The sequence below is a fragment of the Bufo gargarizans genome, chromosome 8, assembly GCF_014858855.1.
Source record: "Bufo gargarizans isolate SCDJY-AF-19 chromosome 8, ASM1485885v1, whole genome shotgun sequence".
NCBI lineage: Eukaryota > Metazoa > Chordata > Amphibia > Anura > Bufonidae > Bufo > Bufo gargarizans.
Genome location: NC_058087.1, coordinates 92,250,187 through 92,277,399, shown reverse-complemented (window position 1 = coordinate 92,277,399; position 27,213 = coordinate 92,250,187). Strand labels below are relative to the sequence as shown.

Sequence of the window (27,213 nt, the reverse complement as noted above, 5' to 3'; positions counted from 1 at the left end):
TATCTACTAACATAGAAAGTATATTATGGTGCATTTATATTGTGCAGCAGTTGTGTTTGGTTCTCCTGAGATATGGAAGCTAGATAGAGGGACAAACGCTATTGGCATAACTAATTGCAACTGGTGTTATATATCTGTTTGCCCCCCACTGACTAGTGAGGGCAGGCGGGATTAGCCTCAGGGTTAGGGCAGTGGCGGCCATCTTAACTGAATAGTGAAATTGCAGTTTTATGCAGACTGGTTGCTAAGGGCTGAATCTTATTAAATATGGGGTAAGTCAGTCTAATAGTAACTGATTCTGGAATATCATGTTATTAGTAACTACATACCAAATATTGATTAAGGCCTGTGATACACCGGCTTCCACAAAATTTTGATTAAGGGGTTTGATTTACCAGCTTCCAGCAAATACTCATTATTGGGTTCTATATACTTGTTTCCACAATATACTGATAGAGCGGATTGATATACCCGTTTCCACAAAATATTGATTGAGACCTGCAATATACCTGCTTCCACAAATACTGTTCTTCTATAGGGACTTTTTCACAGCTTGATTTTGAAAATGACAGGCAAAGGAAGAGGCAGGCCATTCCGCAGGAGTTGTAGGGGTCGGGAAGGTGCACCAAGCCTAAGTGGGAAGTTTGAGAAGGTGCATGCGATTACGGAAAGGAAAGGAAACGACACACCAGAGTTGGATGAGTGGCTCACTCACCCTTTCACTTCTGCACCTTCCTCATCCTGTGTATCAGCACTCTCTTCACTCTCTGCTGTGTGCACCCCCAAAGACACCACCACCACCACCACCACCACCATAGCCCCTTCACTCGAGTGAGAGGAATTATTTTCCCATCCATTCCAGGACGTTACCAATGGACAGCCATTCTTGGCATCGGATGAAGAAGAGGGGGTAGCAACGGCCGCCACCCACTGGTCTGGCGACAGTACCCAGATCAGCCCAAGGAGGGTGGTCCCCACTGTTGCTACCTACTCCGAGATCTCTAATGTCAGTGGTGGTGAAGGTGACGATGATGACGTGTCAATAGACATTACGTGGGTGCCCACAAGAGAGGAAGAGGAGAGGAGTTCAGAGGGAGAGACGGAGCAGCAAATAGGGAGGAGAAGGAGGAGAAGCAGGCAGAACTCGCAGTGCACAGGAGTAAAAAAGCAGACTGCAAATGTATCTGGAGTGAGCCATCTGCAATGAGCCAGACTGTGGTACGGTTACACGGACGCCAAATTATGCAGTGGGTCAGGATTTTGGTATAATAGTCTATAGTTTTGTTCATGATGCCAATTGCAGCGTGCGCAGGGTACTAACACAGGGCCCTTTAAGGTGTTGTAACTCACGTACCAGGTTAGGAATGCCAGAGTGGTGTACTGTCTCTGTGTGATAGTGGGAATAGTGTCAACGGTGTCTCCTACCTGGGTATGGCTGTACTCCTTGATCCTGGCTCACTTGCAATAAAATGAGTGTGGTTCTAGTAGTAGTAATAGAGGAAATTGCAGCAGTAATTGAGATCCAGACCTTGAGTAAAGTTCAAACTTGTCTTTACTAGTTGCAGCTTTCATCCAAGTGAGATACAGCAATAGTCTTTGGTCCCAGCAGGGATTGGCAATGTGTGGCAGGAAATTATCTTCTGCTCCATCATGTGCCTGGAGCTTTGCAGGAAAATTACGTCTGCTTGTTGCTCTGTAATCTGGCCTGAAGGGATATGTCTTCTCCTGGGGTCTCTGGACGGTACTCACAGCTATTGTCTCAGGGTATGCTTCTTCCTGGAACTGGAGTGGTCTGCTTGCTTACTTCCAGCTGAGGCTGCAAGGCTCAGGCTGGGGATGATGATCAATGTCTTAGCCGAGACAGAATCCTGGCTTTGGATCCCTATATCTGGGAGCTCCTACACACACACCCTACTCCTAGCAGGGGTGGGCTACACTAATTTAACGTTCGTCCCTCCCCATGAGGCAGGATGTGGGCACAGCCACTCTGCTCACAGAGGGGGGTATCGAAACTGGAATGTAGTATTCCAGCCTAGGGACACTAAACTGGCTTAAGTCCCTGCTAACACATTGCTGCCACCTGCTGGTGAACATGGAAATTACAGCAATATACATGTAACAAGGATTTGAATGCACATTTGTGAGAATATGATGTTAAATTAGATGACAAAGTTAATGCCCTTAACAGGTTGTAGCGGGAAAAAAGAGTTTTATAACACAACTCTGGGGTGTTAAACATCCAACATCCACCATCAGATCTGGCGCTCCTAGAACGCCGGCACATGGCTCCACAGTGTGGGATTTTTTTAACCTGTCACCTGCTGACAATAGTGCTGCCATCTGCAGCCTGTGCTGTCAACGCATAAGTCACGGTAAGCCCAACACTCACCTAGGGACGACCGGCTTAAGAACGCACTTGGCCTCCCATCACCGAGCCCAGTGGAAGCAACACCATCAGAACCCACAAAGCCACACTACCAGCGCTCCACGTCCTGCCTCTTCTTCTCCTCTCTCCTCCTATTTGTCCTCCACTCCACTTTCCACCATGCTGTCGTCACGTTCATCTGGCAAAAGGCAGGCTTCCGTGGTCCAAATGTTCCAACGTAAAAAGTTGATGACGCCGGAGAGCCCTCTTGCCCAATGGCTGACCGCTGGCTTGCCAGAACTGCAAGCCTGCCAACTACTGCCATATAAACTGGTGGACTCTGAGGCCTTTAGAAAATTTGTGGCCATTTGAAGTTCCCCAGAAGGAAATATTTCTCCCAGAAGGGCATCCCAGAGCTATATGGCCATGTTCAATGGCAAGTAAATGTATCTCTGGCACACCGTGTCGGTGCCAAGATACCTCTGACCACAGACACGTCTAGCAAACACGGGCAGGGAAGGTACATGACTTTTACTGCCCATTGGGTGAAACTTCTGACGGTTGTCAAATCCGTGGCACCCGTGTGGATTTGGTGTAACTGCCACGGATTGCATGCAGGCCTGCCTCTTCTTCTCCTTCTCCTACTCCATCCTCCGTCTCCTCCTTGGCTGACTTCTCCATTTCCACTTCTACCGACTCTTCCACTGCACCCTCCCAGCTCCCCAGAACCTATTCGATGTGCCAGGTGAGACGTTGCCATGCTGTGCTGCTGCTGTTGTGCCTGGAAGCCAAAAGCCACACCGGTCCTACACTGCTTTTAGCTCTGCGGACACATGCCGATCAGTGGCTAACCCCGCTCAATGTGACGGTTGGTAAAGTGGTGTGCGACAACGGTGCCAATCTGCTGAGCGCGCTGAAACAGGGCAAAATGACACACGTGCCGTGCATGGCACACTTCCTGACTTAGTTGTGCAGTGATTCATTGCCAAATACCCCGGGTCCATGACTTGTTGCAGCAGGCCAGTAAAATCTCTGGCCATTTTAGAAGATCTTACACAGCCATGGCTCGCCTTGCTGACGTTCAGTGGTGACACCACTTGCCCGTCAGACGACTGATTTGTGACTGCCCGACGCGCTGGAACTCCACCTTGTATATGTTTAATAGGCTGCTCCAGCAGAATGACTACCTTAATGACTACCTGTACGAACTCTGCGGCAGGACAGGTTCTGGGGAGCTTGTTTTTTTTTCAACACACCAGTGGCTGCTCTTGCACGACTTCTGCAGACTTCTGCGGCCATTTAATGAGATCAGCAAACTGTTCAGTCGCAGCCACGGTGCCATCAGTGACATCGTACGTTACGCCTTCTTTCTGGAGCATGAATTGCGTTGTGTAATTGATCAAGCCATCTTGGAGCAGGAGCTGGAAGATGAGGAATTTGCAATGCTGAATGAACTCCTGCTGAGACAAGTCAGCAGGAGTCTGAAGAGGAGTTAGAGGAGGATGGTGCCTTGAGGGAGAAGGAGGAGCAAGAAGAGCAGGCTTTAAACTTTTCGGGGATCCCTGGTGTTGTACGTGGCTGGAGGAAGAAGACCGAAGTTGACAGTCTCCTGGGCGATAAGCAGGAGCAAGGGCACTTGCAATTTAGTGCAAATGGGGCCCATCATGCCCCATTGTTTGAAGAGGGACCCCGATATAAAAAGCATAAAGGGCAAGGACCAGTACTGGGTGACTGGGTGTCAACATAATTAGACCCCCGGTACAAACACAAAATGGTGAACATGTTACCAGCATCACAGAGGGCTATCAGAATGTAGCATTTCAAGGCATTGCTTCGAGAGATGCTGCATTCTGCTGTTGCAGGCTGAGGAATTTCCACCCAAAGAGAAGCAGTTGCAGATACCAATCGTACCACGCATTCAAGAAGAGGGCGGTTTGAAGATCTGTTGGTCACTTCGGATATTAGATCATTCTTGCAGCCAACCCATTGACAGACACCCTCTGGATCCAGCCTCAGGGAACACCTAGACCGACAGGTGTCTGACTACATCGGGTTAACGGCCGATGTGGATGCTCTGAAAAGCGATGAAACCCTGGACTACTAGGTGTGCAGGCTTGACCTGTGGCCAGAGCTGGCACAATTTGCCAAGGATCTCTTGGCTTGCCCCACTTCGAGTTTCCTGTCCGAAAGGACGTTCAGCGCAGCAGGGAGTATCATGACCGATAAGCACAGTCGCCTAGCTCACAACAGTGAGGACTACCTCACATTTCTAAAAAGGAATGAGGCATGGATCTCGGAGGAATTCAACACCTGTGATGCCTCCCACCCTGCACCTGGACCTTTGCAAGACCCATCAGTGACCACATCAACTTCCGTGTCCCAGCGCAGCGTACAAATGTCCTTACCCCAGGCATTTGAACGCAAGCGCAAATACCATGAGACACTGAGGCCTTCCGCAGCCTGATGTTGGCGGTCGTCCCTCGTTATGCATTCCCCAGCCGCCACTATTTTTCAAGGTGTGCCGTACCTGCCTTACACCAGCATGTGTCCCATAATATCAACCGTACCCTGACCAACGCAGTTACTGGGAAGGTCCACTTAACCACTGACACATGGACAAGTGCTTGTGGCCGGGGATGCTATATTTCCCTGATGGCACACTGGGTGAACTTTGTGGATGCCAGGCGCGAGCCATACCCTGGGATGGCACAGGTACTACCGACGCCAAGAATTGCGGGCCCTAATTCCATCAAGTTTTCCTTCATCACCTACGTTAGTGCCTCCAACCCCCACTTCTCCTCCTCTGCCTCCTCCTCCACTTCCACCTCAGAAATATCCTCTTGCAGCACCAGTCAGCTATCAGTAGATAGCTGGAAGCAGTGTAGCACTGCAGTGGGGAAGCGTCAACAGGCTGTACTTAAGCTGATATGCTTAGGGGACAAACAGCACACCACTGCAGAGCTATGGCAGGGGATAAGAGACCAGACTGAGCTGTGGCTCTCGCCACTCAACCTAAAACCAGGCATGGTTGTGTCTGATAATGGCTGTAACTTGGTGACGGCTTTGGAGTTTGGTAAGCTCACACACATCCCATGCCTAGTCCACGTCCTCACCTTAGTGGTTCAGAGGTTTCTCAAAACCTACCCCAATTTGCCTGAGCTACTGGTGAAGGAGCCCCGCTTGTGTGCTCATTTTCCGAAGTCATCAATAGATTCTGCTGGCCTGTCAACGCTGCAGCAGTGCTTACAATTGCCAGCTCAGCAACTGTTGTGCGAAGTGGGCATGCGCTGGAACTCCGCGTTCCACATGTTGGCCAGGCTTTGTGAGCAGTAGAGGGCAGTAGTGGAAAACCAGCTGCAACATGGTTGTTGCCTTACCAGTCAGCTTCCGCTAATCAGAAGCAAGGAGTAGGCATGGATGTCTGACCTCTGTGAGGTTTTAAGAAACTTTGAGGAATCAACACAGATGGTGAGCGGCGATAACCATCCCACTTCTGTGTCTACTCAAATGCTCGCTGCTCACAATTAAGGATGACGCTTTGCATGTGGAAGAGGTGGAAATAGGCCAAGACATTACGCAGGGTGATATCCAGGCCACCCTCAGTTCATCTTCTCAGCGCAAATTGGATGGGGAGGAGGAGGAGCATGAGACGGTTGCCTCCGCTACAGAGGGTAGTACCCATGGAAGTTAAATTCCATCTGTTCAGCATGGATGGGCAGAAGAAGAGTAAGAGGATGAGGAGATTGAGAGTCATCCTCCTGATGACGACAGCAAAGTCTTGCCTGTTGGGACTCTGGCACACGTGGCTGACTTTATGTTAGGCTGCCTTTCGCGTGACCCACTCGCTCTGCGCATTTTGGACAACAGCGATTACTGGGGATGAGAAAAATGATGCAATACCAGAAAGTCCTTGTGGAAAAATTGCTTCAAAAATTTCCAGCTGACAATGCTGCAGCAGAGTATGTAGTTCCTTGGGCAACCGAGGAGTGGAAACGAGGGTCAGCTCACCAGCAGGCTCTCACCTACAATCTTTTAGAGGGTCAGCTCAGCTGCAGGCCCTGGCATATAATATTTTAGAGGGTCAGCTCAGCAGAAGGCCCTCAACTACAATCTTTTAGAGGGTCAGCTCACCTGCAGGCCCTAGCATATAATGTTTTTGAGGGTCAGCTCACCAGCAGTCCCTCGCCCATAATTTTTTCAATGGTCAGCTCAGCAGCAGGCACTTGCCCATAATTTTTTTTGATGCTCAGATCAGCAGCAGGCACTCGCCCATAATGTTTTAGAGGGTCATCAGCAGGCCCTTGCTCCTAATGTTTTTGAGGGTCACCAGCAGGCTATCAATATTAATTTTTCAAGGGTGTATGATACTCCTTTATGTTTATTAAAGGGCTTCTGTCACCCCACTAAAGTGATTTTTTTTTTTTTGGGCTAGAGAAATTCGTTATATTGCGAGCGATATATGACAATATAATTGTGTTACTTACTTTGATCCAGCAGTTTCTGCAAAAAACGAAGTTTTAATATATGTAAATTCGGTCTCTACCAGCAAGTAGGGCGGCTACTTGCTGGTAGCTGCTGCAGAAATCCGCCCCCTCGTCGTGTTGATTGACAGGGCCAGCCGGGATCTCCTCCTCCGGCCAGCCCTGTCGGCATTTCAAAAATCGCGCGCCTGTGTTGATTCGGCGCAGGCGCTCTGAGATGAGGAGGCTCGTCTCCTCAGAACTCACTCAGTGCGCCTGCGCCGATGACATCACCGAAATAGAAGACGTCATCGGCGCAGGCGCACTGAGGGAGTGCTGAGGAGACGAGCCTCCTCATCTCAGAGCGCCTGCGCCGAATCAACACAGGCGCGCGATTTTTGAAATGCCGACAGGGCTGGCCGGAGGAGGAGATCCCGGCTGGCCCTGTCAATCAACACGACGAGGGGGCGGATTTCTGCAGCAGCTACCAGCAAGTAGCCGCCCTACTTGCTGGTAGAGACCGAATTTACATATTATAAAACTTTGTTTTTTGCAGAAACTGCTGGATCAAAGTAAGTAACACAATTATATTGTCATATATCGCAATATAACTAATTTCACTAGCCCAAAAAAAAAAAATCACTTTAGTGGGGTGACAGAAGCCCTTTAAATGGTATGTTGCAGTGCCAGTTCCTTGGAATTTTTGGCAGCCCTTTCACTTGGTGCATAGGCTTTATGAGTGTAGGAGTCCCACTACCTGAACAATTGTACCACACTGTGAATGAGGCCCTCCTTTATGTGATATACAGTTTGTATCGGAATGCATCTTCCTTGTAATTTTTGGCAGCACATGCACTTTATATACAAGTAAATATGCAGGAAAGAATGTTTCCTAAATTTTTTTCCTCTAAAATCGATTTTATCTTCCGTTTTGTGCGTATTAGTGTCAGTCTGTAAAAGTGGTATACTACTCAGACAACATCGTTCCCAGCAGCGACCTGGGAGTCCAAGATGCATTCAGACATCCTCCCCATGCTGTTCCTGAACCATTTCAGTGGTGTTTCCATCAATTTCTGACCTTTTCATGTAAACCAGACACCCTCCCCTTTTCAGAGCATGGGTTGACTTCAATTGACTTCCATTGTGCTCGGGTCCTTGGTAGAGCACCTGAGTATCCCGAGGTGTTCGACCCGACCACTTTGGTGCTTTATCAACACTATAATATAATGCATAATGAGGGAGGACAAGGTTATAGTGATTTAAGTAATGTAAGATGGAAGTGAGTGCTGACGTATTTGACAGAGAAAAAATAAAAAATTAATGGCAAAGTAGTACAAAATAAATCTGGTACAGTGTCACAACTCTACATTTGAGTTAAGAGTTTGTGTGTTAACCCTTCTACATCTGTATATACCAAAAGTATATAGGTAGTGTAAAAAAGAAATATTTTGCCCAAGATTCAAAGTTGTGAATGCAGATTTAATACATATGGTTTGGCGTTCCCCAAAGTTGCATTACTATTGGACTAATATTTTAGATACATCAGAAAGAGTATTTAGAGTGAAGGTGTCAAGAGACCCGATACATTGTGTATTGGGAAGCACAATGACACTTGGATCATTAAAGAAAAGCTAGAAGAATGTACTGTAAGGGCTGACAGTTGCTATGAAATTAATAACTTTAAACTGGAAGTAAGAAATTCCACCCGGCAGGGGCGTAGCTATAAGGGGGTGCAGAGGAAGTAGTTGCTACCAGGCCCAGGAGCCTGAGGGGGCCAAAAGACTCTTCTACCGTATAAGAAAACACTGGTATTATAGAAAGTGCATGCTGGAAGGGCTCTGTCGTAGGTTTTGCCCTGGGGTCCAGTTACACTTCTGACTGGAGGGAAGGGGTTAGGTCAAGAATTTGGCATGTGCAGTTTTTGCCTCAGGAAGCAGGAAGGCTATGTGCTCCTCTGCCCATTGCCACAAAGTACTGAGGGAAGGGGGTCTAAGTTGGACTCTTGCACCAGAGCCCATGATCCTTTAGCTACGCTCCTGCGACCCATAATGCAGCTGTGGGAAAACCAAATGAATAATTGAATGTACAGTATGCAGAAAAATCCCAAGCCATATCAAAAGATTTGGTGTATTTGGTTAATGATTATTGGAGTCAGTGGTTGCTCAATGGGTAGCAAATGCAGATAATTAAGAAAAGGCTTCTTTTATTTTTTATCTTTTTTTTCCCTTCTTTTTTTCCTGCAGCCCTGTAGAGGGGAGGTGGGAGTTGGGTTAAAATTGTAATGATAATACGTAATGTCATTTCTAAATGTATTCTTGTGTATTACATGAAAAAAAAAAAAGATATAATAAAAGATATAAAATCTAGTAAATTGTAATTACTTCAAACAAGTACAGTTTACTACAGTTGAGGCTACTTTCACACTTGCGTTCAGAGCGGATCCGTCTGGTGTCTGCACAGACGGATCTGCTCCTATAATGCAGACGATGGGATCCGTTCAGAACGGATCCATCTGCATTATATTTCAGAAAAAATACAAAGTGTGAAAGTTAGTCAGACGGATCCGTCCAGACTTTACATTGAAAGTCAATGGGGGACGGATCCGTTTGAAATTGAGCCACATTGTGTCAACTTCAAATGGATCCGTCCCCATTGACTTACATTGTAAGTCTGGATGGATCCGTTTGGCTCCGCACGGCCAGACAGACACCCGAACACCTGCTGAGCGGAGCGGAGGCCAAACGGTGCCAGACTGAGGCATTCTGAGCGGATCCTCATCCACTCAGAATGCATTGGGGCCTTACGGATGCGTTCGGGGCCGCTTGTGAGAGCCTTCAAACGGAACTCACAAGCGGAGCCCCGAACGCTAGTGTGAAAGTAGCCTTAATCTGCATAGATACATGGATCTTGTTCACCCACAGCTATTGGTCTATGCAAACTGTTTGGTGGGATGTTGCTGGTCACAGATTCCCTTTAAAGGTGCATACATTAATTTACCTTAATACTGCAAAGCATGAGGATGACTTACTTTAATATAGTAAATGGGTCTTGTCTCATAGGTTGACCCCAGGTAATGTAATGTGACTAGTTCTTTATGTGTTTCTTTGATCTCATCCATCCATTCATAGATCTTTAAACAACGAGATAAACATTAGAATCATTACTCCAACATTGATATTTTCTTCTTTGAAAGTACACAGGAATGTATGAAAATGCATTTCTCATATCCCTTTTTTATCAATGGTTACCTTCTCAATAGGTCAAAGAAAAATTACCAGCATAACATAAAAGACTTTATTGTGTGCCTTTAAAGCCAAACAGGGGACATCATGGACACTTGAACACCTACACATTTCAGCTCTAACATCAGTGACCCTTACTTATAGACCTAAAACATGTAGGCGTTCAAAAGTCCATAATGTTCCATGTTTGGTTTTAAAGACGCACAATAAAGTATTGACAGACTTTTATTGTATGCTGAAGTTCCTCAGTTGATTTTCATGTTTGTGCATCCGGGATCCCAAAGCAGGTGAGCTGTTTAGAGACTTACATTTAACCTATCTTTTTATGACACTTTCTGATATTATTGCATAATTATTATTATTATTATTATTATTTAAAACCAAGAAACTTCCTCATCCTTGTTAAAAGCAACATTTCATCAGACATTGGTCTTTGACCATTGGTCTTCAATTGTGCTAAATATTTATATTTCTTATAGATATGTCTCTAATATTATGTAGGTGTAGAATCCATAAGAAGATTCATAGAGCTCTAAGATATGTACAGTAGCTAATTTAAAAATTCAGAAAACTCAGGTCTCCTGGGTCTGAAGTTGAAAATGCTGTAAAATGTAAATCAAAACTCAAAGTCACACATTTTTGGATAAACAAAGCATGCACAACAAAATTGTGACTTTTTGACACCAAAAACTAGTATGAAGACGATTATGAACTCTTTTTAATGTCCTTATGTGGACACATTACATTTATATTTGTCTAAGTAAAAAATTGTTTATTGAAATTCACTTTGTGTCCAGTTCAGCAGGTTTTTCTACATGAATCAAATATTCTCCATTTGTCGTGACAATTGGTATACAGTATGACACTGAGGTTTTACAGTACAGATTTTTTATATAATTTTGTTATCTATTTTTTTACACATTTTTGCTCTTTCATTTCCCCCTCTTCCCACCGTTTTAAGCTCTTGAGCGCAATGTCAGCAATAGCAAATATTGACACTGACATATATAGCTATGGATAAACGTATGGTTGACAGTGTTAACAGTTGATTTAAAAATACTGATCGCATGTGTTATGTTTTTTCATCTTAGAAACCTTCCAAAAATTGTCTTATATTGGGGACAGATGGTATTTAAACACTCGTAGTGTGCCTTAGGCCTTGTTCACATTTCTGTGTCAGTGTCATGTCCGTGAAAAAAGGCATACGTGTTGTATCCATGAAGCTGTCTGTGAGGGATCTGTGGTGGGTCCGTGTGTCCATTTTTACCATCCGTGTGTCATCTGTAATTCACTGATATTGCTCAGCTGAAAATAAATTTCCAAGGAATCCCCTATTAGTCTTCCATGAAAAATGGACGCAACACGGACACAGCACAGGTGTGTGTCAGTGATTTTCATGACCCATAGACTTCAACGGGCGTGCTTGGTCCGCATAATGGATCAAAGCAGTGCATGTCCCCGTGATATTTTTTTACTGACCCACGGTCAGTAAAAAAAATACTGAAATGTGAACAGACACATTTAAATTAATGGGTACATGTGCTGTCTGCAAAAAATGTGGACAGCACACGTCAATGAAAAATGGAAATGTGAACGAGGCCTTATTCACATGTCAGTGTTTTGGTCAGTGATTTTGAGCCCAAACCAGGTGAGGCTCAAAACTAAGAACATGTGCATATCATTCCCTTACACCTGATCTGTGTGTAGGCTTCACACCTGGTTTTGGCTCACAATCACTGATGGAAATCACCTACCAAAACACTGACATGTGAAAAAGGCATATTGGAAAAAAAACAAGAGTACAAAAATGTCTGTCCCTATTTATTATACACACACACACAAACACGTATTTATGTTATAAGAAACAGTGGCTTGTTCTGCACAAGTGTCCAAAAGTATGCATTGGTGGGGTAGAATGCCTGCCCATATTTATACAAACACAAGTGTTAATTGCCAGAAGAAACAGCGGCTTGTTCTATTGTTGAAAGATTCTCCTTTTTTTTTTTTGCAGCAGTACATTGTTGATGTTGAAAGGGTAAGGTATATAAAGGTTATTGGGGCATTATATGTGTGTGCGGCTGTGTTGGGGTAAAAGTAGTAGTGGTGACAGCTTGGCAGTGATAATGGTAGTGGCATTAGAAGTAATGGAATTGGCAGTAGGCACATTTGCAGCAGTAAGTGGCAGCTATGGTGGTTGCCGCAGCATCCATACATTAGGGAACATGATGGTAGGCAGGCAGTGGCAGTGGTATAATGGCAGCAAAAGCAGCAGCCATACAATATGGAACATGATGGTAGGCAGGCAGAGCATGATGAAGCATTATCAATTTTTGTATACCGGCAGAGGACAAAGTTGTCCATTTGGGTGTGGTGTAGAGTGGGCGGGCACATGAAGGAATTTCTTCATCATGTTGATGAAATTGAACCAGCTGCTGCTGCTGTGCACCTTTTCTTCCCCCTTGGCCACAAGAAGATTTCCTGCCTGGTGTCATTTGTGGTGCCCTTGGTGTTAATGAAATTGTGAGGTACAAAGCAGAGTCCCCTGAAGCTTGAGGGAATAATGAGGAGAGTTTACTGCAGCAAATCCACTGTACTTTACTGAGGCTATTTTGCTGGGCACTGTACATATTAAATGCAGTCTTTACAGCTGACATGTACAATTCCCAAGGCTATACACACTGCGCTGTACATGTATGGTGTATGTTAGGGTGGGATTACTAACACAAGTATAAAAAGGGCAATATTGCAGTATTGTTTTTGCTGTAAATACCCATTATTTTACAGTAATATGCAGCGTGTTTAAAAACACAGGTATAAAAATGTTATTATTCCAGTATTGATGTAGCTACCCATTATCCAGCAGTAATATGCAGTGCATTTAATAACACGGGTAAAAAAATTGCATTACGGAAGTATTGCTTTTGCTGTACCTACCCATTACCTTGCAGTAAGATGCAACATGTTTAATAACACAGTTATAAAAATGGTGTTATTGAGGTATTGCTTTAACTAACTGTTATTTTGCAGTAATCTGCAATGCATTCAGTAAGGCTTATTTCATACAAGTTATCGGTCCTGATGTGATGCATTATGTGAAGAGATAGCATCTGGACTGAATCCTGACCCATTCATTTCAATGGGTATGTGCACATGAGCATTGTTTCTCACTGATCATCCCTACATTCACAAAAAATTGCAAGATGTTCTGCATTGTGGATTTTAACGCAGCCCTGGTTCCATAGAAATAAATGTGTGCATGATAAACAGAAGGAATTCAGTTGGGTGTAGTGTTGAGCGAGCACATCGCAGTGTTCGGCACATCGCAGTGTTCGGCTGAATACTGTGCATACTCAAGCACAATTGAACACAATGAAAATCAATGGGAGACCCAAGCTTTAAACCAGGCACTCCTTGCTCTGAAGAAGAGAGGGTGTCAGGTTCACAGAAAAAGATTAGACATTGATGGAAACACCACTGAAATGGTTTGGAAACTGCATTGGAAGGATGTCTGAATGCATCTTGGACTCCCATTACCTATTACATACAATAGACAATCACACAAAGGCTATATATGCCAAAAGCTGGGTATGTGCAAGCCAACAATATATTCATGAGACAGATACAGTCACCATACATTGCAATGGCAGCCTTGTGCACTATAAGACATTCAAAGCCAGCTCTCATCTGACTGAGAGCCAGTAAGCCTCAAAGTTGCTTCATAACTGTTGGATGGCTTGGGTGGACCTGCGCACATAGATAATTATCATTAGGGTGACAATAATATTCAATAACCTTTCTATACAGTTTTTTTTATGTAAACTAATTTGGGCATATGCAAATTAGCTGAATCTGCTTGTTTTTTAGCTGAAACACCATTTGCATGGGAAATTTGCGAGAAAAATTTGCGATTACAATATTCGGGATCTGTGCTGTTCATGACTCATCTCATATCCATATATGCATTTGAATGCTTTATTTTTAACCCATTATTGGCTCTGGGACGGATGCTGCCTTAAGTTGTAGTAGCTGTTGTTTGCTCACATTTTAGGGATTGCAGAATGTATACCATAAACTCCCATATATTCCAATAACTATTCTATAAGCTCCAATATTTATCCTGAATGTTTATCTAACAGATACGGAGTCTCGCCTGATTTTTGTGATTTTTTTGTGATAATTTTTTATGATAACGAAGCTGATATCGAGCAGGAGCTATATTTTTGTACCTATACTTGAATAATATTTTATACTATGTATGTAAGGTTCCTCAGGAATCTGACTATACTAGGTGTTATGTGCATATAACTTTTGATGTTGTCATGTGTATCTGTACTTGGAGTATTCCTCTATTGTAACACAGTGTTTGATAAAGGTCTTACAACCGAAACGTCACAATTTGGTGAAGTTGCCTTGCAAAAATAAATAATCAGAACAGAAGTTCTCTACAGAGTGCTGTTGTTTATTTTGGTATTATTACATGATTCATGAACCACGCCACCTATTGGTTTCATAGTCTTTTTTTTTTAATACATTCTTTTAGGTTTTGACATAACTTTCACATTTACATTCAAAGGTACATATTAGATAAAAATTTTAGGTCATATTTCTTTTTTACAGATATGTGCAGTGAAAGCAAAGATAAAACACATATAAACAGTGCAATATTCCTTTCCCTAAACATTTATTTTTAAATCAGATAATATTTTATTGAGTTATGAAAAAGAAACCATGACATGTCACTCACAAGTTTTTGTGTCCGCTTCGTCCAGTACAATACAATTATATGCAAAACTCAGAGCTCAGAACATCCAAATATTTATTTGTATACAAACCCTAACGCAAAACCCCCCACCCCCTGAGTTGAGACATTTGTTATAAAATAAAAATATTTGTCATATATCTAGGGACCAAGTACCAACCATGAGGCATATAATACAGATTATGAAAAAGTATAAGCAGTGGCAGACTAATATACCATTTATGATGATAGCAGAAGAAAAAAGCGCCGCGGCACTCACCACTGGTCACAAAGTTGCTGTTTGCAGTTTTATTTTTCAAATGCACATCGTGGACGCAGACAGGACACAGGTGAATGGACAGGCTACAGCTGTTTCGCGCTGTGTTGCGCTTTGTCAAGCCTCCTGTGACGTGAAGGAGGAGGGGGCTAGAAATACCCCCATCTCATGTACGTCACTGGTTACAATCAAGTGGTATAAAAAACATAGGTGTGCTAAAACCAATCAAATGAAAACAGCTAAGTCATTCTTGTCATTTAACCCTAGAGGGCCCATGACCTGTGTTTTGATTATCCATGCAGCTTCTCTCTGCAGGAGAATGCGTTTTCTGTCCCCCCCTCTCATGGGGGTGTGAACCACTTCTATACCTGCACATTTCAAAATGTCACTGTTCCCCGCATGTTCATTATGTATATGCTCAATTAATCTAGTTGCTCCATTTCTGGTGATAATAGATTTTTTGTGTTCCCTGAAACGTACATATAGGCACCTGTGTGTCTTTCCAATGTAAAATCTCCCGCATGGGCACAAAATTGCATACACAACATATTGGGTCTTGCAGTGTATAAATTGTTTAACTACATGTCCTACATGTCCCAGCTGCAGATACTTCTGCTTGTATACATGTGCGCACATAGAGCAGTGTCCACATGCGAAGTTTCCTCTGGGAGCACTCCTGCCCAGCCAGTTATCAATTGGACGGGGGAGGTTGCTCCTGACAACAGCGTCCCCTATAGTTTTACTTCTGCGAAAACTGACAATGGGAGGATTGTCTACCACGGCTGCCAGGGAGGGATCCCTCTGCAGCATCTGCCAATTGTTCAAGATCACTGTTTTGATAGTAGAAGCCATTGGTGAAAAGTCGAATGTGAACACTGCTCTACGCTCGCCATCATTATTTTGTTGTCTCCTCTTTTTCGTGTGGATGTCCCTACCCAGAACCTCTCTCTTGTGCAAGCACTTCAAATATGCATTATCTATTATCTTCTCCGGGTAACCCCTCTGTAAAAGTCGTCTCTTCATGTCTCCACATTGCTCTTTAAACTCAGTGTCATCTTTCACAATTCTAGCAAGACGCATGAATTGGCCGTACGGAATGGCGGTTTTTACGTGGGGTGGGTGGTAACTTTGATAATGTAATAGTGCATTCGTGGATGTACTTTTTCTGTAAATAGTGGGGTTTAGCTGACCATCTTTAACCCTCACTTTGACATCAAGAAAATCCAGTTCGTCCGCACTAATTGTGCTGGTGAACCGCATGTTCATATTGTTAGCTTGATTCAAATATTCCACGAATGCACTAAACGTATGCAGATCACCCGTCCAGACAATGAATATATCATCGATATATCGAAGGAAAACCTTGATATATCGAATGAATGGATTCTGGACATTGTAGATATACCTCTCTTCAAAAATAGCTAAAAATAAATTAGCAAGGGTGCATGAGACAGGTGTCCCCATTGCTGTGCCTGACAATTGTTTGAACCATTTCTGATTGAAAGTGAAGGCATTATGTGTCAATATGAATGAGAGGGATTCTGTGACAAAATCAACATATTCGTCACTTTTGCTAATACTGCGCAGAATTTCCCTAATCGTCTCTATCCCCAGTTCCTGTGGAATCCTGGTGTATAAACTCTCCACATCTTCCGCGGCTAAATAAAAGCCGTCCTGCCATTGTACATCCTTCAGAGCCTCCAAAAAATCTGTGGTATCTTCCAAATAGGAAGGGACCCCCTTTAACACTGGGCGCAACATCCAATCCAAATATTGGGACAGGGGTTCGGTCAGAGAACCGTTCCCTGACACTATGGGGCGCCCAGGTGGGTTTACCAGCGATTTATGGATCTTGGGTACTATATACCACACAGGTTTGATAGGGAACTGGGGATAGAGCTTTTCGGCCATGCGCTTATTTAGAAAACCTCTGTCAACATACTTCCACAATAATGCTCTTAGTTGCTGTTGATATTTGGGAGTGGGGTCAGAGGTGAGAGGTGCATAAGTATTGATATCTTTAAGTTGTTTATAAGCTTCTTGCATGTAACATGTCCTATGCATAACTACCACATTGCCCCCCTTGTTGGCTGGTTTGACTATAATCTCTTTGCATTTTCAAGCCAAGCCAGAGCCCTGTGCTCACCCGCACTGAGATTAGACTGAGTCTGTGGGTATATCAGCGCTTTGGTTTCCTTCAAGACTTGCTTGAAAAAGAGATCCAGACTACCTCCAGCCGACAAGGGGGGAGTAAATGTGGATTTAATTCCTTGTCTAAAGGGCTCTGATTTTTGTATATGTGTCTGTACCTCAGAGTCCCCACTATTCTCCAGGTCTAACAGTGTGAGAACTAACTGTCTATTCTGCTCTTCTACCCCATGTGCCAAATGAAAGCCCAATGGACCTATAGGTGCAGATGGTTCTGTAGTATACTTGTACGTTTGGAAATGTTTATGCAGATTTAATTTCCTTATAGCTTTGAACATGTCTACTTCAAAATTCACCACATTAAATTCAGATATCAGTCCATAATTAAGACCTTTGGACAATAATGAGAGTCAGTCACTGTCCAGAACAATGTCTGTGAGATTAACCACATTGTGACCTGGTGAAAGCTGATTTATCTCACCCACATCTAGTATCGTCTCCACGCCACTTGCTTCCGCTTGTATCCGCCCCTGTATGGTCTTGCGTCTTGTCCTCCCCCTTCGTGTACCTCTCCTAAAGGGGGTTGTTGTGCTGCTGCTTCTTGGCTCGCTTGTTCTTCATGTAGGTTTGTTCTAGCGCTGTTAAATTCCTCAGAGGTGCTCGAGTCGGACTCGGAGGTCCAATAGTCGCGTGGTCGCCTATTCCTCTTACGTCGGCCTCTGTCACTGTATCGCTGTTTGGTAGGTTTCCAGTCAAAGACGCGGTTATTATCAATTTATACACTGCAAGACCCAATATGTTGTGTATGCAATTTTGTGCCCATGTGGTAGATTTTACATTGGAAAGACACACAGGTGCCTATATGTACGTTTCAGGGAACACAAAAAATCTATTATGACCAGAAATGGAGCAACTAGATTAATTGAGCATATACATAATGAACATGCAGTGTCCTGTTCTCACAACATGTACCCCCGGGGTCTATATGCAGTTCAACAGGCAGATATCACCATTCTACTAGTTAATAAGATGAGACTTGTTTCTGTAGTCTGTGGTTTTTATTACCCGGCAGTAGATAAGGTAAACTATAGGAAAATTAACATACAAGAACTGAGTATACAGCACAGTGTACACAAAACCAATACAAAAACATAAATAAATCCCTTACCGACGATGCTTTAGTAAGAGACACACAATGTGCAGCTGCTCCTTCCATGAGGTGAGGAGAAAAAGGAAGCAGGAGCTTGTCTCTTTCCCAGAAAGCACTGTGAGCAGGAAGTCAGGTGACCTAATGAATATGCATAACTTAAAAAGGCAGAAGATGCACTTACAGCTAAAGGTCACTAGATGGTGCTGAAGGCACACACATGAGCACTCACATTAACAAACTATGCAGAGAAGACAGTACACTCCCCGCTTGAAATCAGCCGATGTCACTATTAGAGTCCTCAACAGATAACAGTAGGATTAGTTCGGAAGTAGGTCTGATAAACAGTTTGGTCTCATTTTGTTTGAAAATCTTGACCTCAACTTTACGGACATGTCCGTCTTCACTTGGGAACACTTTAGTAATGAGGCCCAAAGGCCAATGATTTCTTTGAGCCTGAGAGTCTTTAACAAGAACAATGTCATCAGGTTTTAGGTTGGGCTTAACTGTGTGCCATTTTGTTCTTGTCTGTAATGTGGGAAGATATTGCTTCTTCCACCTATTCCAGAAGGTATCGGATATTTTGGCCCCGCCACCCAGACAGAGGAGAGAGGTCCCATAGTAGAGAATCAGGCTTCATGATATAGCAGAGAATCAGGCTTCATGTCATAGCAGAGAAACAGGCTTCATGCTACCCAACACTGGAACAGGCCATTGTCAGATATTTACGCCCCGGCACCCAGACAGAGGAGAGAGGGCCCATAGCAGAGAATCAGGCTTCATGTCATAGCAGAGAATCAGGCTTCACGTCACCCAAAACTCGAACAGGCCATTGTCAGATATTTAGGCCCCGGCACCCAGACAGAGGAGAGAGGTCCCATAGCAGAGAATCAGGCTTCATGTCATAGCAGAGAATCATGCTTCAAGTCATAGCAGAGAATTAGGCTTCATGTCATAGCAGAGAATCAGGCTTCACTTTACCCACCACTGGAACAGGCCATTGTCAGATATTTAGGCCCCGGCACCCAGACAGAGGAGAGAGGTCCCATTGCAGAGAATCAGGCTTCATGGTATAGCAGAGAATCAGGCTTCACGTCACCCACCACTGGAACAGGTCATTGTCAGATATTTAGGCCCCGGCACCCAGACAGAGGAGAGAGGTCCCATTGCAGAGAATCAGGCTTCATGGCATAGCAGAGAATCAGGCTTCACGTCACCCACCACTGGAACAGGCCATTGTCAGATATTTTGGCCCCGCCACCCAGACAGAGGAGAGAAGTCCCATAGCAGAAAATCAGGCTTCATGTCATAGCAGAGAATCAGGCTTCATGTCACCCACCCCTGGAACAGGCCACTGTCAGATATTTTTAGGCCCTGGCACACAGACAGAGGAGAGAGGTCCCATAGCAGAGATTCAGGCTTCATGTCATAGCAGAGAATCAGGCTTCATGTCATAGCAGAGAATCAGGCTTCATGTCATAGCAGAGAATCAGGCTTCACGTCACCCACCACTGGAACAGGCCATTGTCGGATATTTAGGCCCTGGCACCCAGACAGAGGAGAGATGTCCCATTGCAGAGAATCAGGCTTCGTGTCATAGCAGAGAATCAGGCTTCACGTCACCCACCACTAGAAAAGGCCATTGTCAGATATTTAGGCCCCGGCACCCAGACAGAGGAGAGATGTCCCATAGCAGAGAATCAGGCTTCATGTCATAGCAGAGAATCAGGCTTCACGTCACCCACCACTGGAACAGGCCATTGTCAGATATTTAGGCCCCGGCACCCAGACAGAGGAGAGAGGTCCCATTGCAGAGAATCAGGCTTCATGGCATAGCAGAGAATCAGGCTTCACGTCACCCACCACTGGAACAGGCCATTGTCAGATATTTTGGCCCCGCCTCCCAGACAGAGGAGAGAAGTCCCATAGCAGAGAATCAGGCTTCATGTCATAGCAGAGAATCAGGCTTCATGTCACCCACCCCTGGAACAGGCCACTGTCAGATATTTTTAGGCCCTGGCACACAGACAGAGGAGAGAGGTCCCATAGCAGAGATTCAGGCTTCATGTCATAGCAGAGAATCAGGCTTCATGTCATAGCAGAGAATCAGGCTTCATGTCATAGCAGAGAATCAGGCTTCACGTCACCCACCACTGGAACAGGCCATTGTCGGATATTTAGGCCCTGGCACCCAGACAGAGGAGAGATGTCCCATTGCAGAGAATCAGGCTTCGTGTCATAGCAGAGAATCAGGCTTCACGTCACCCACCACTAGAAAAGGCCATTGTCAGATATTTAGGCCCCGGCACCCAGACAGAGGAGAGATGTCCCATAGCAGAGAATCAGGCTTCATGTCATAGCAGAGCATCAGGCTTCATGTCACCCACCACTGGAACAGGCCATTGTCAGATATTTTTAGGCCCGGCACCCAGACAGAGGAGAGAGGTCCCATAGCAGAGAATCAGGCTTCATGTCATAGCAGAGAATCAGGCTTCATGTCACCCAACACTGGAACAGGCCATTGTCAGATATTTTTAGGCCCCGGCACCCAGACAGAGGAGAGAGGTCCCATAGCAGAGAATCAGGCTTCATGTCATAGCAGAGAATTAGGCTTCATGTCACCCAACACTGAAACAGGCCACTGTCAGATATTTTAGGCCCCGACACCCAGACAGAGGAGAGAGGTCCCATAGCAGGGATTCAGGCTTCATGTCATAGCAGAGAATCAGGCTTCATGTCACCCAACACTGGAACAGGCCACTGTCAGATATTGTTAGGCCCCGGCACCCAGACAGAGGAGAGGTTCATTCAACTTTGGGTTGCCCCGCAATATAATGGTAAAATGAAAATAAAAAAAGAATTGAATGAGGAAATGCCCTGGAGTACAATAATATATAGTTAAGGGGAGGTAGTTATAAATGTCTAATCTGCACAAGGAATGGACAGGTCCTGTGGGATCCATGCTTGGTTCATTTTTATGAACGTCAGCTTGTCCACATTGTCCACACACTGCGTTTGTCTGTAATGACGCGCCCTGCCGTGCTGAATACACATTCAGACAAAACGCTGACCGCCAAGCAGGCCAGCAACTCCAAGGCACAAAAGGCTAGCTCTGGCCACGAGGACAATTTGGAGACCCAGAAGTTGAATGGGGCCGAACCATCAGTCAGTACGTGAAGGGGTGTGCACTTGTACTGTTCCACCATGTTAGTGAAATGTTGCCTCCTGCTAACACGTTCCGTATCAGGTGGTGGTGCAGTTAGCTGTGGCGTGGTCACAAAACTTTTCCACATCTCTGCCATGCTAACCCTGCCCTCAGAGAAGCTGGCCGTGACACAGCTGCGTTGGCGACCTCTTGCTCCTCCTCTGCCTTCGCCTTGGGCTTCCACTTGTTCCCCTGTGACATTTGGGAATGCTCTCAGTAGCGTGTCTACCAACGTGCGCTTGTACTCGCGCATCTTCCTATCATGCTCCAGTGCAGGAAGTAAGGTGGGCACATTGTCTTTGTACCGGGGATCCAGCAGGGTGGCAACCCAGTAGTCCGCACACGTTAAAATGTAAGCAACTCTGCTGTCGTTGCGCAGGCACTGCAGCATGTAGTCGCTCATGTGTGCCAGGCTGCCCAAAGGTAAGGACAAGCTGTCCTCTGTGGGAGGCGTATCGTCATCGTCCTGCGTTTCCCCCCAGCCACGCACCAGTGATGGGCCCGAGCTGCGTTGGGTGCCACCCCGCTGTGAACATGCTTCATCCTCATCCTCCTCCACCTCCTCCTCATCCTCGTCCTCCAGTAGTGGGCCCTGGCTGGCCACATTTGTACCTGGCCTCTGCTGTTGCAAAAAACCTCCCTCTGAGTCACTTCTAAGAGACTGGCCTGAAAGTGCTAAAAATTACCCCTCTTCCTCCTCCTCCTCCTGGGCCACCTCCTCTTCCATCATCGCCCCTAAGTGTTTTCTCAAGGAGACATAGAAGTGGTATTGTAACGCTGATAACGGCGTCATCGCCACTGGCCATGTTGGTGGAGTAATTGAAACAGCGCATGGAGGCCCAATCATTGGTGGTGAAGTGGTGCTGTTCCGCAGCGTGACTGACCCGTGCGTGCTGCAGCTGAAACTCCACTATGGCCTGCTGCTGCTCGCACAGTCTGTCCAGCATCCGGCTAGTCCCAGAGCTGCAACAAGATTTTGCCCATTATCGCACACCACCAGGCTGGGCTTGAGGCTCACCGGCAGCAACCACTCGTCGGTCTGTTGTTCAATACCCCACCACAACTCCTGTGCGGTGTGGGACCTGTCCCCCAAACATATGAGTTTCAGAATGGCCTGCTCACTTTTATCCCGGGCTGTGCTGAAGTTGGTGGTGAAGGTATGTGGCTGACTGGATGAGCAGGTGGAAGAAGAGGAGGAGGAAGCCGAGTGGGAGGAGGAGGCTACAGGAGGCAAAGAATGTTGCCCTGCGATCCTTGGCGGCGGAAGGACGTGCACCAAACAGCTCTCCGCCTGAGCCCAGCCGCCACTACATTTACCCAGTGTGCAGTTAGGGAGATATAGCGTCCCTGGCCGTGCTTACTGGTCCACGTATCTGTGGTTAGGTGGACCTTGCCACAGATGGCGTTGCGCAGTGCACACTTGATTTTATCGGATACTTGGTTGTGCAGGGAAGGCACGGCTCTCTTGGAGAAGTAGTGGCGGCTGGGAACAACATACTGTTGGACAGCAAGCGACATGAGCTGTTTGAAGCTGTCTGTGTCCACCAGCCTGAATGACAGCATTTCATAGGCCAGTAGTTTAGAAATGCTGGCATTCAGGGCCAGGGATCGAGGGTGGCTAGGTGGTAATTTACGCTTTCTCTCAAATGTTTGTGAGATGGAGAGCTGAACGCTGCCGTGTGACATGGTTGAGATGCTTGGTGACAGAGGTGGTGGTGTTGGTGGTAAATCCTCTGTTTGCTGGGCGGCAGGTGCCAACGTTACTCCAGAGGCGGAGGAAGAGGCCGAGGCGGCAGCAGCAGAAGAGGTAGCAGGGGGAGCCTGAGTGACTTCCTTGTTTTTAAGGTGTTTACTCCACTGCAGTTCATGCTTTGCATGCAGGTGCCTGGTCATGCAGGTTGTGCTAAAGTTCAGAACGTTAATGCCTCGCTTCAGGCTCTGATGGCACAGCATGCAAACCACTCGGGTCTTGTCATCAGCATATTGTTTGAAGAACTGCCACGCCAGGGAACTCCTTGAAGCTGCCTTTGGGGTGCTCGGTCCCAGATGGCGGAGGTCAGTAGCAGGCAGAGTCTCTTGGCGGCGGGTGTTCTGCTTTTGCCCACTGCTCCCTCTTTTGCTACGCTGTTGGCTCGGTCTCACCACTGCCTCTTCCTCCGAACTGTGAAAGTCAGTGGCACGACCTTCATTCCATGTTGGGTCTAGGACCTCATTGTCCCCTGCATCGTCTTCCACCCAGTCTTCCTCCCTGACCTCCTGTTCAGTCTGCACACTGCAGAAAGACGCAGCAGTTGGCACCTGTGTTTCATCATCAGAGACGTGCTGAGGTGGTATTCCCATGTCCTCATCATCAGGAAACATAAGTGGTTTCTAGTCCTCCATAAGTCATGCAGATCCACCTCTAAAAGTGTCCTGGGTAACGATGTAAGGGAGGGGCCAGACACCCCACCATCAGGCTGAAACTTATCGAGCGACTTATCCAAGTACATATTGAAGTCACCAACTATCAAAATTTGCATTTCTGGAAATCTGGAGGTAAAAGTTAAGACTTTTTTAAGAACTTCACAAGAATATGGGGGTGGTATATAAATAGCTAACAGCAGCAAACAAAACTGAAATATAGAGCATTCAATACACACAAAACGGCCCTCATCATCCACAGAAAACTCCCCTAGAGATAAAGGGGAGGGTTCTATGTACCAAGACACTCACCCCCTTGATTATGCAGAGTAGGTAGAGTGAAAACTCTGCGCCACCCAAGCCCTATCAACAAGACGTGTTGTTTCAGGGAGCCGATTGCCGGCTGGTGGGTTTGAAGAACATGAAATACATAATTGCGTTTAACAGATTGATTCATGCCCCTCACATTCCAGGAGATTATTTCCCCTAAACATTTCACCTCCCCCCCTAACCCTCCCCCCTTTTTATACATGTGATGTGGTTTAAAGATTTATTTTTATTATAGGTATTCCTGGAGGTGTACAGTGTCTCATTTCGGAGTTCATGTGGATTTATTGTCGTGTAGTCTCATGGCAGTGCGTCTTTATGTAAGGCTTGATGATGCTTTATAAGTTATTGGTTTTTTAGTCTTATGACTCATGAACAGCACTATCTATTGGATTCATAGTCTTATCATAAGATTATGAATCTAATAGATGGAGCTGTTCATGAGTAGTGTAGATCGCGAATATTGTAATCACAAATGTTTATTACGAATTTTCCATGCAAATGCTTTTTCAGCTGAAATAACAAGGCATATTCTGCTGATTTGCATGTCCTTCCCATATGCCCATGTTTATGCAAATTAGTTTACATGACACAAATGTATAGAAAGGTTATTGAATATTATGTTAGGACAATCAGAAAACTGTTTGTTACCCTAATTATAATAATCTAGGTGCGCAGGTCCACCAAAGCCATCCAACAGATATGAAGCAATTTTGAGGCTTACTGGCTCTCAGTCAGATGAGAGCTGCTTTTGAAAGTCTAATAGTGCACAAGGCTTGTAAGTCTTTGTAAGGTGTGCTGACTGTATCTGTCTCATGAATAGATTGTTGGCTTGCACCTCACATACCCGGCTTTTAGCATATAGCCTTTGTGTGGTTGTCTATTGTATGTCATAGGTAATAGGAGTTCAAGATGCATCCAGATGTCCTCCCCATGCTGTTTCCAAACCATTTTGGTGGTGTATCCATCAATTTCTAACCTTTTCTGTAAACCAGACACTCTCTCCTCTTCAGAGCAGGGGGTGCCTGGTTTGATGCTTGGGTTCTCCCATTGACTTTCATTGTGCTCAGGTGCTCAGTAGAGCACCCGAGCATCCCTATGTGTTCGGCCAGAGCACCCAAGCACTTTGGTGCTCGATCAACACAAGTTGAGTGTTAAGCCTCATTCAGACGTCCATGTCCGTGCTCAAATCTGTGAGCAGGTGGCAGTGATGCATCCATGAAGCTGTCCGTGTTGGGTCCGTGTGTCCATTTTTTGCTGTCCGTGTTGCATCAGTGTTTCACTGACACTTAACAGCTGAAAAATAATTTTCAAAGCATCTGCTAAATGATCTTTGAAATACGGATACACACATTAAAGTGAATGGGGATATGTTCTGTCCATAGAGAACAAATACAGCATGCGTCCGTGAAACACAGATTTGTAAATGAGGCTTTATTCTTTAGTTGCTCTTCACACACATGAAAAAAGTATCAAAACTGATTGCAGGTGCGAAAAAATGTATGCAACTTGCATGCAAAACCATACGTTTTTCCCTGAACAGATTTTGGTGTCTAAAACCACGGTCTTAATAAATGTGCCCCATTGTCCCTTATTGGGGGCAGATGGTGTTTAACACACACAGAAATATGGGATAAAAAAAAATGTGGCTTGTTGGGGGACCAAGTGTCCAAAAATTATGCCTTGACAGGGTCAGAATGCCTGCCCATACAACACGTACAAGTATTAATTGTGAAAAAGTGGCTTATTGTGAACAAGCCTAAAAAAAATGTCCTTTTTATTTGGGAGCAGCAGCAGTACGGTGTGGATGCGGAAAGGGTATGATAATAAGAGGCATGTAGCCGCAATAGTAGTGGCAGTAGAAGCAGCACAGCATGGAACATAAAAGGCATTGGCTAGGTAGTAGTAGTAGCAGATACATAGCATTATTAGTGGTGGCAGTAGGGGATTTGCAGTGAGGAAGAGCAGTTGCAGCTATGCCTGCAGCAGCAGCAGCAGCCATATGGTACATGGTGGCAGGCAGGCAGACAGCAGCAGTGGCATGATCGCGGAAGTGGCATGATAGCAGTAGCAACAGCAGCTGTACGGAACATGATGGTATGCAGGCAACATGATGGTAGGCAGGAAGGCAGAAAGACAGTAACAGTGGCAAGATGAGACACCTTCAACATGGTCATATCTATTCATAGGCCTCATGCAGAGGAGTGTGGAAATCCTCCCGAATCCAGGCTTGGTTCATTTTGACAAAAGTGATGATTTGACACTGGCAGAGGACATTTTGGTCCGTTTTGGTGTTACCACATCCCTTGCAGCACTGAAAACTCAATCTAAGTTGACACTGGACGTTGGGCAATAAAGAAGACAAAGAGAAAGTAGTATACCAGTTTGCGTCACTGTTCTAATTTGCCTGCCCAGAAGTACATGGAGCTAGAGACAGACCAGATTCTAGACCAGATTCTAGGTAGACCTGAACCTGGGCATTGAGGTCTCTGCTTGCTGATTTACCTCAGCCTGGCATCAAACATGAAAAACTACTCGACCATGTGGAGGAGACTGACCTGGCCACTGCTGGTGCTACTGCTGCTGCGGCTTCTGCTGCTTGTGGCAGTGGGAGGTGGGTGACTCTGCTGGGGGCGGAGAGAGGTCTCCCTTACAGACACGCCAATGGCAGGCATCTGCTCGCTGAAATCTGTAGCAAGCTGTTTACACAGTGTTTCCTGGTAATAATGTAATTAGGCTTCCCTTTAAGAGGAATTCCCCCATTTTGCTTTGATAGCCAAGGTCTAAAAGTATGGCTATTCAGTAATCATCAGACTGCTTGATGTCAATTATATGCAATCCAGTGCATAAGCAAGAAAGCATACAACTCGCCATTCTGGGCAGCGTGCCAAGGATCCATTTCTT

General features: G+C 45.4%; 1 protein-coding gene across 1 annotated transcript in view; it reads right to left on the bottom strand.

The window, feature by feature from the left end:
• LOC122945407 (carboxypeptidase O-like) overlaps nucleotides 1-27,213 on the bottom strand; it is a 383,815-nt gene that overhangs the window by 218,357 nt on the left and 138,245 nt on the right. The window contains exon 6 of the mRNA XM_044304477.1: nucleotides 9,854-9,955. Coding sequence (XP_044160412.1) covers nucleotides 9,854-9,955 — 102 coding nt within the window. The remainder of the gene's footprint in view (nucleotides 1-9,853; nucleotides 9,956-27,213) is intronic.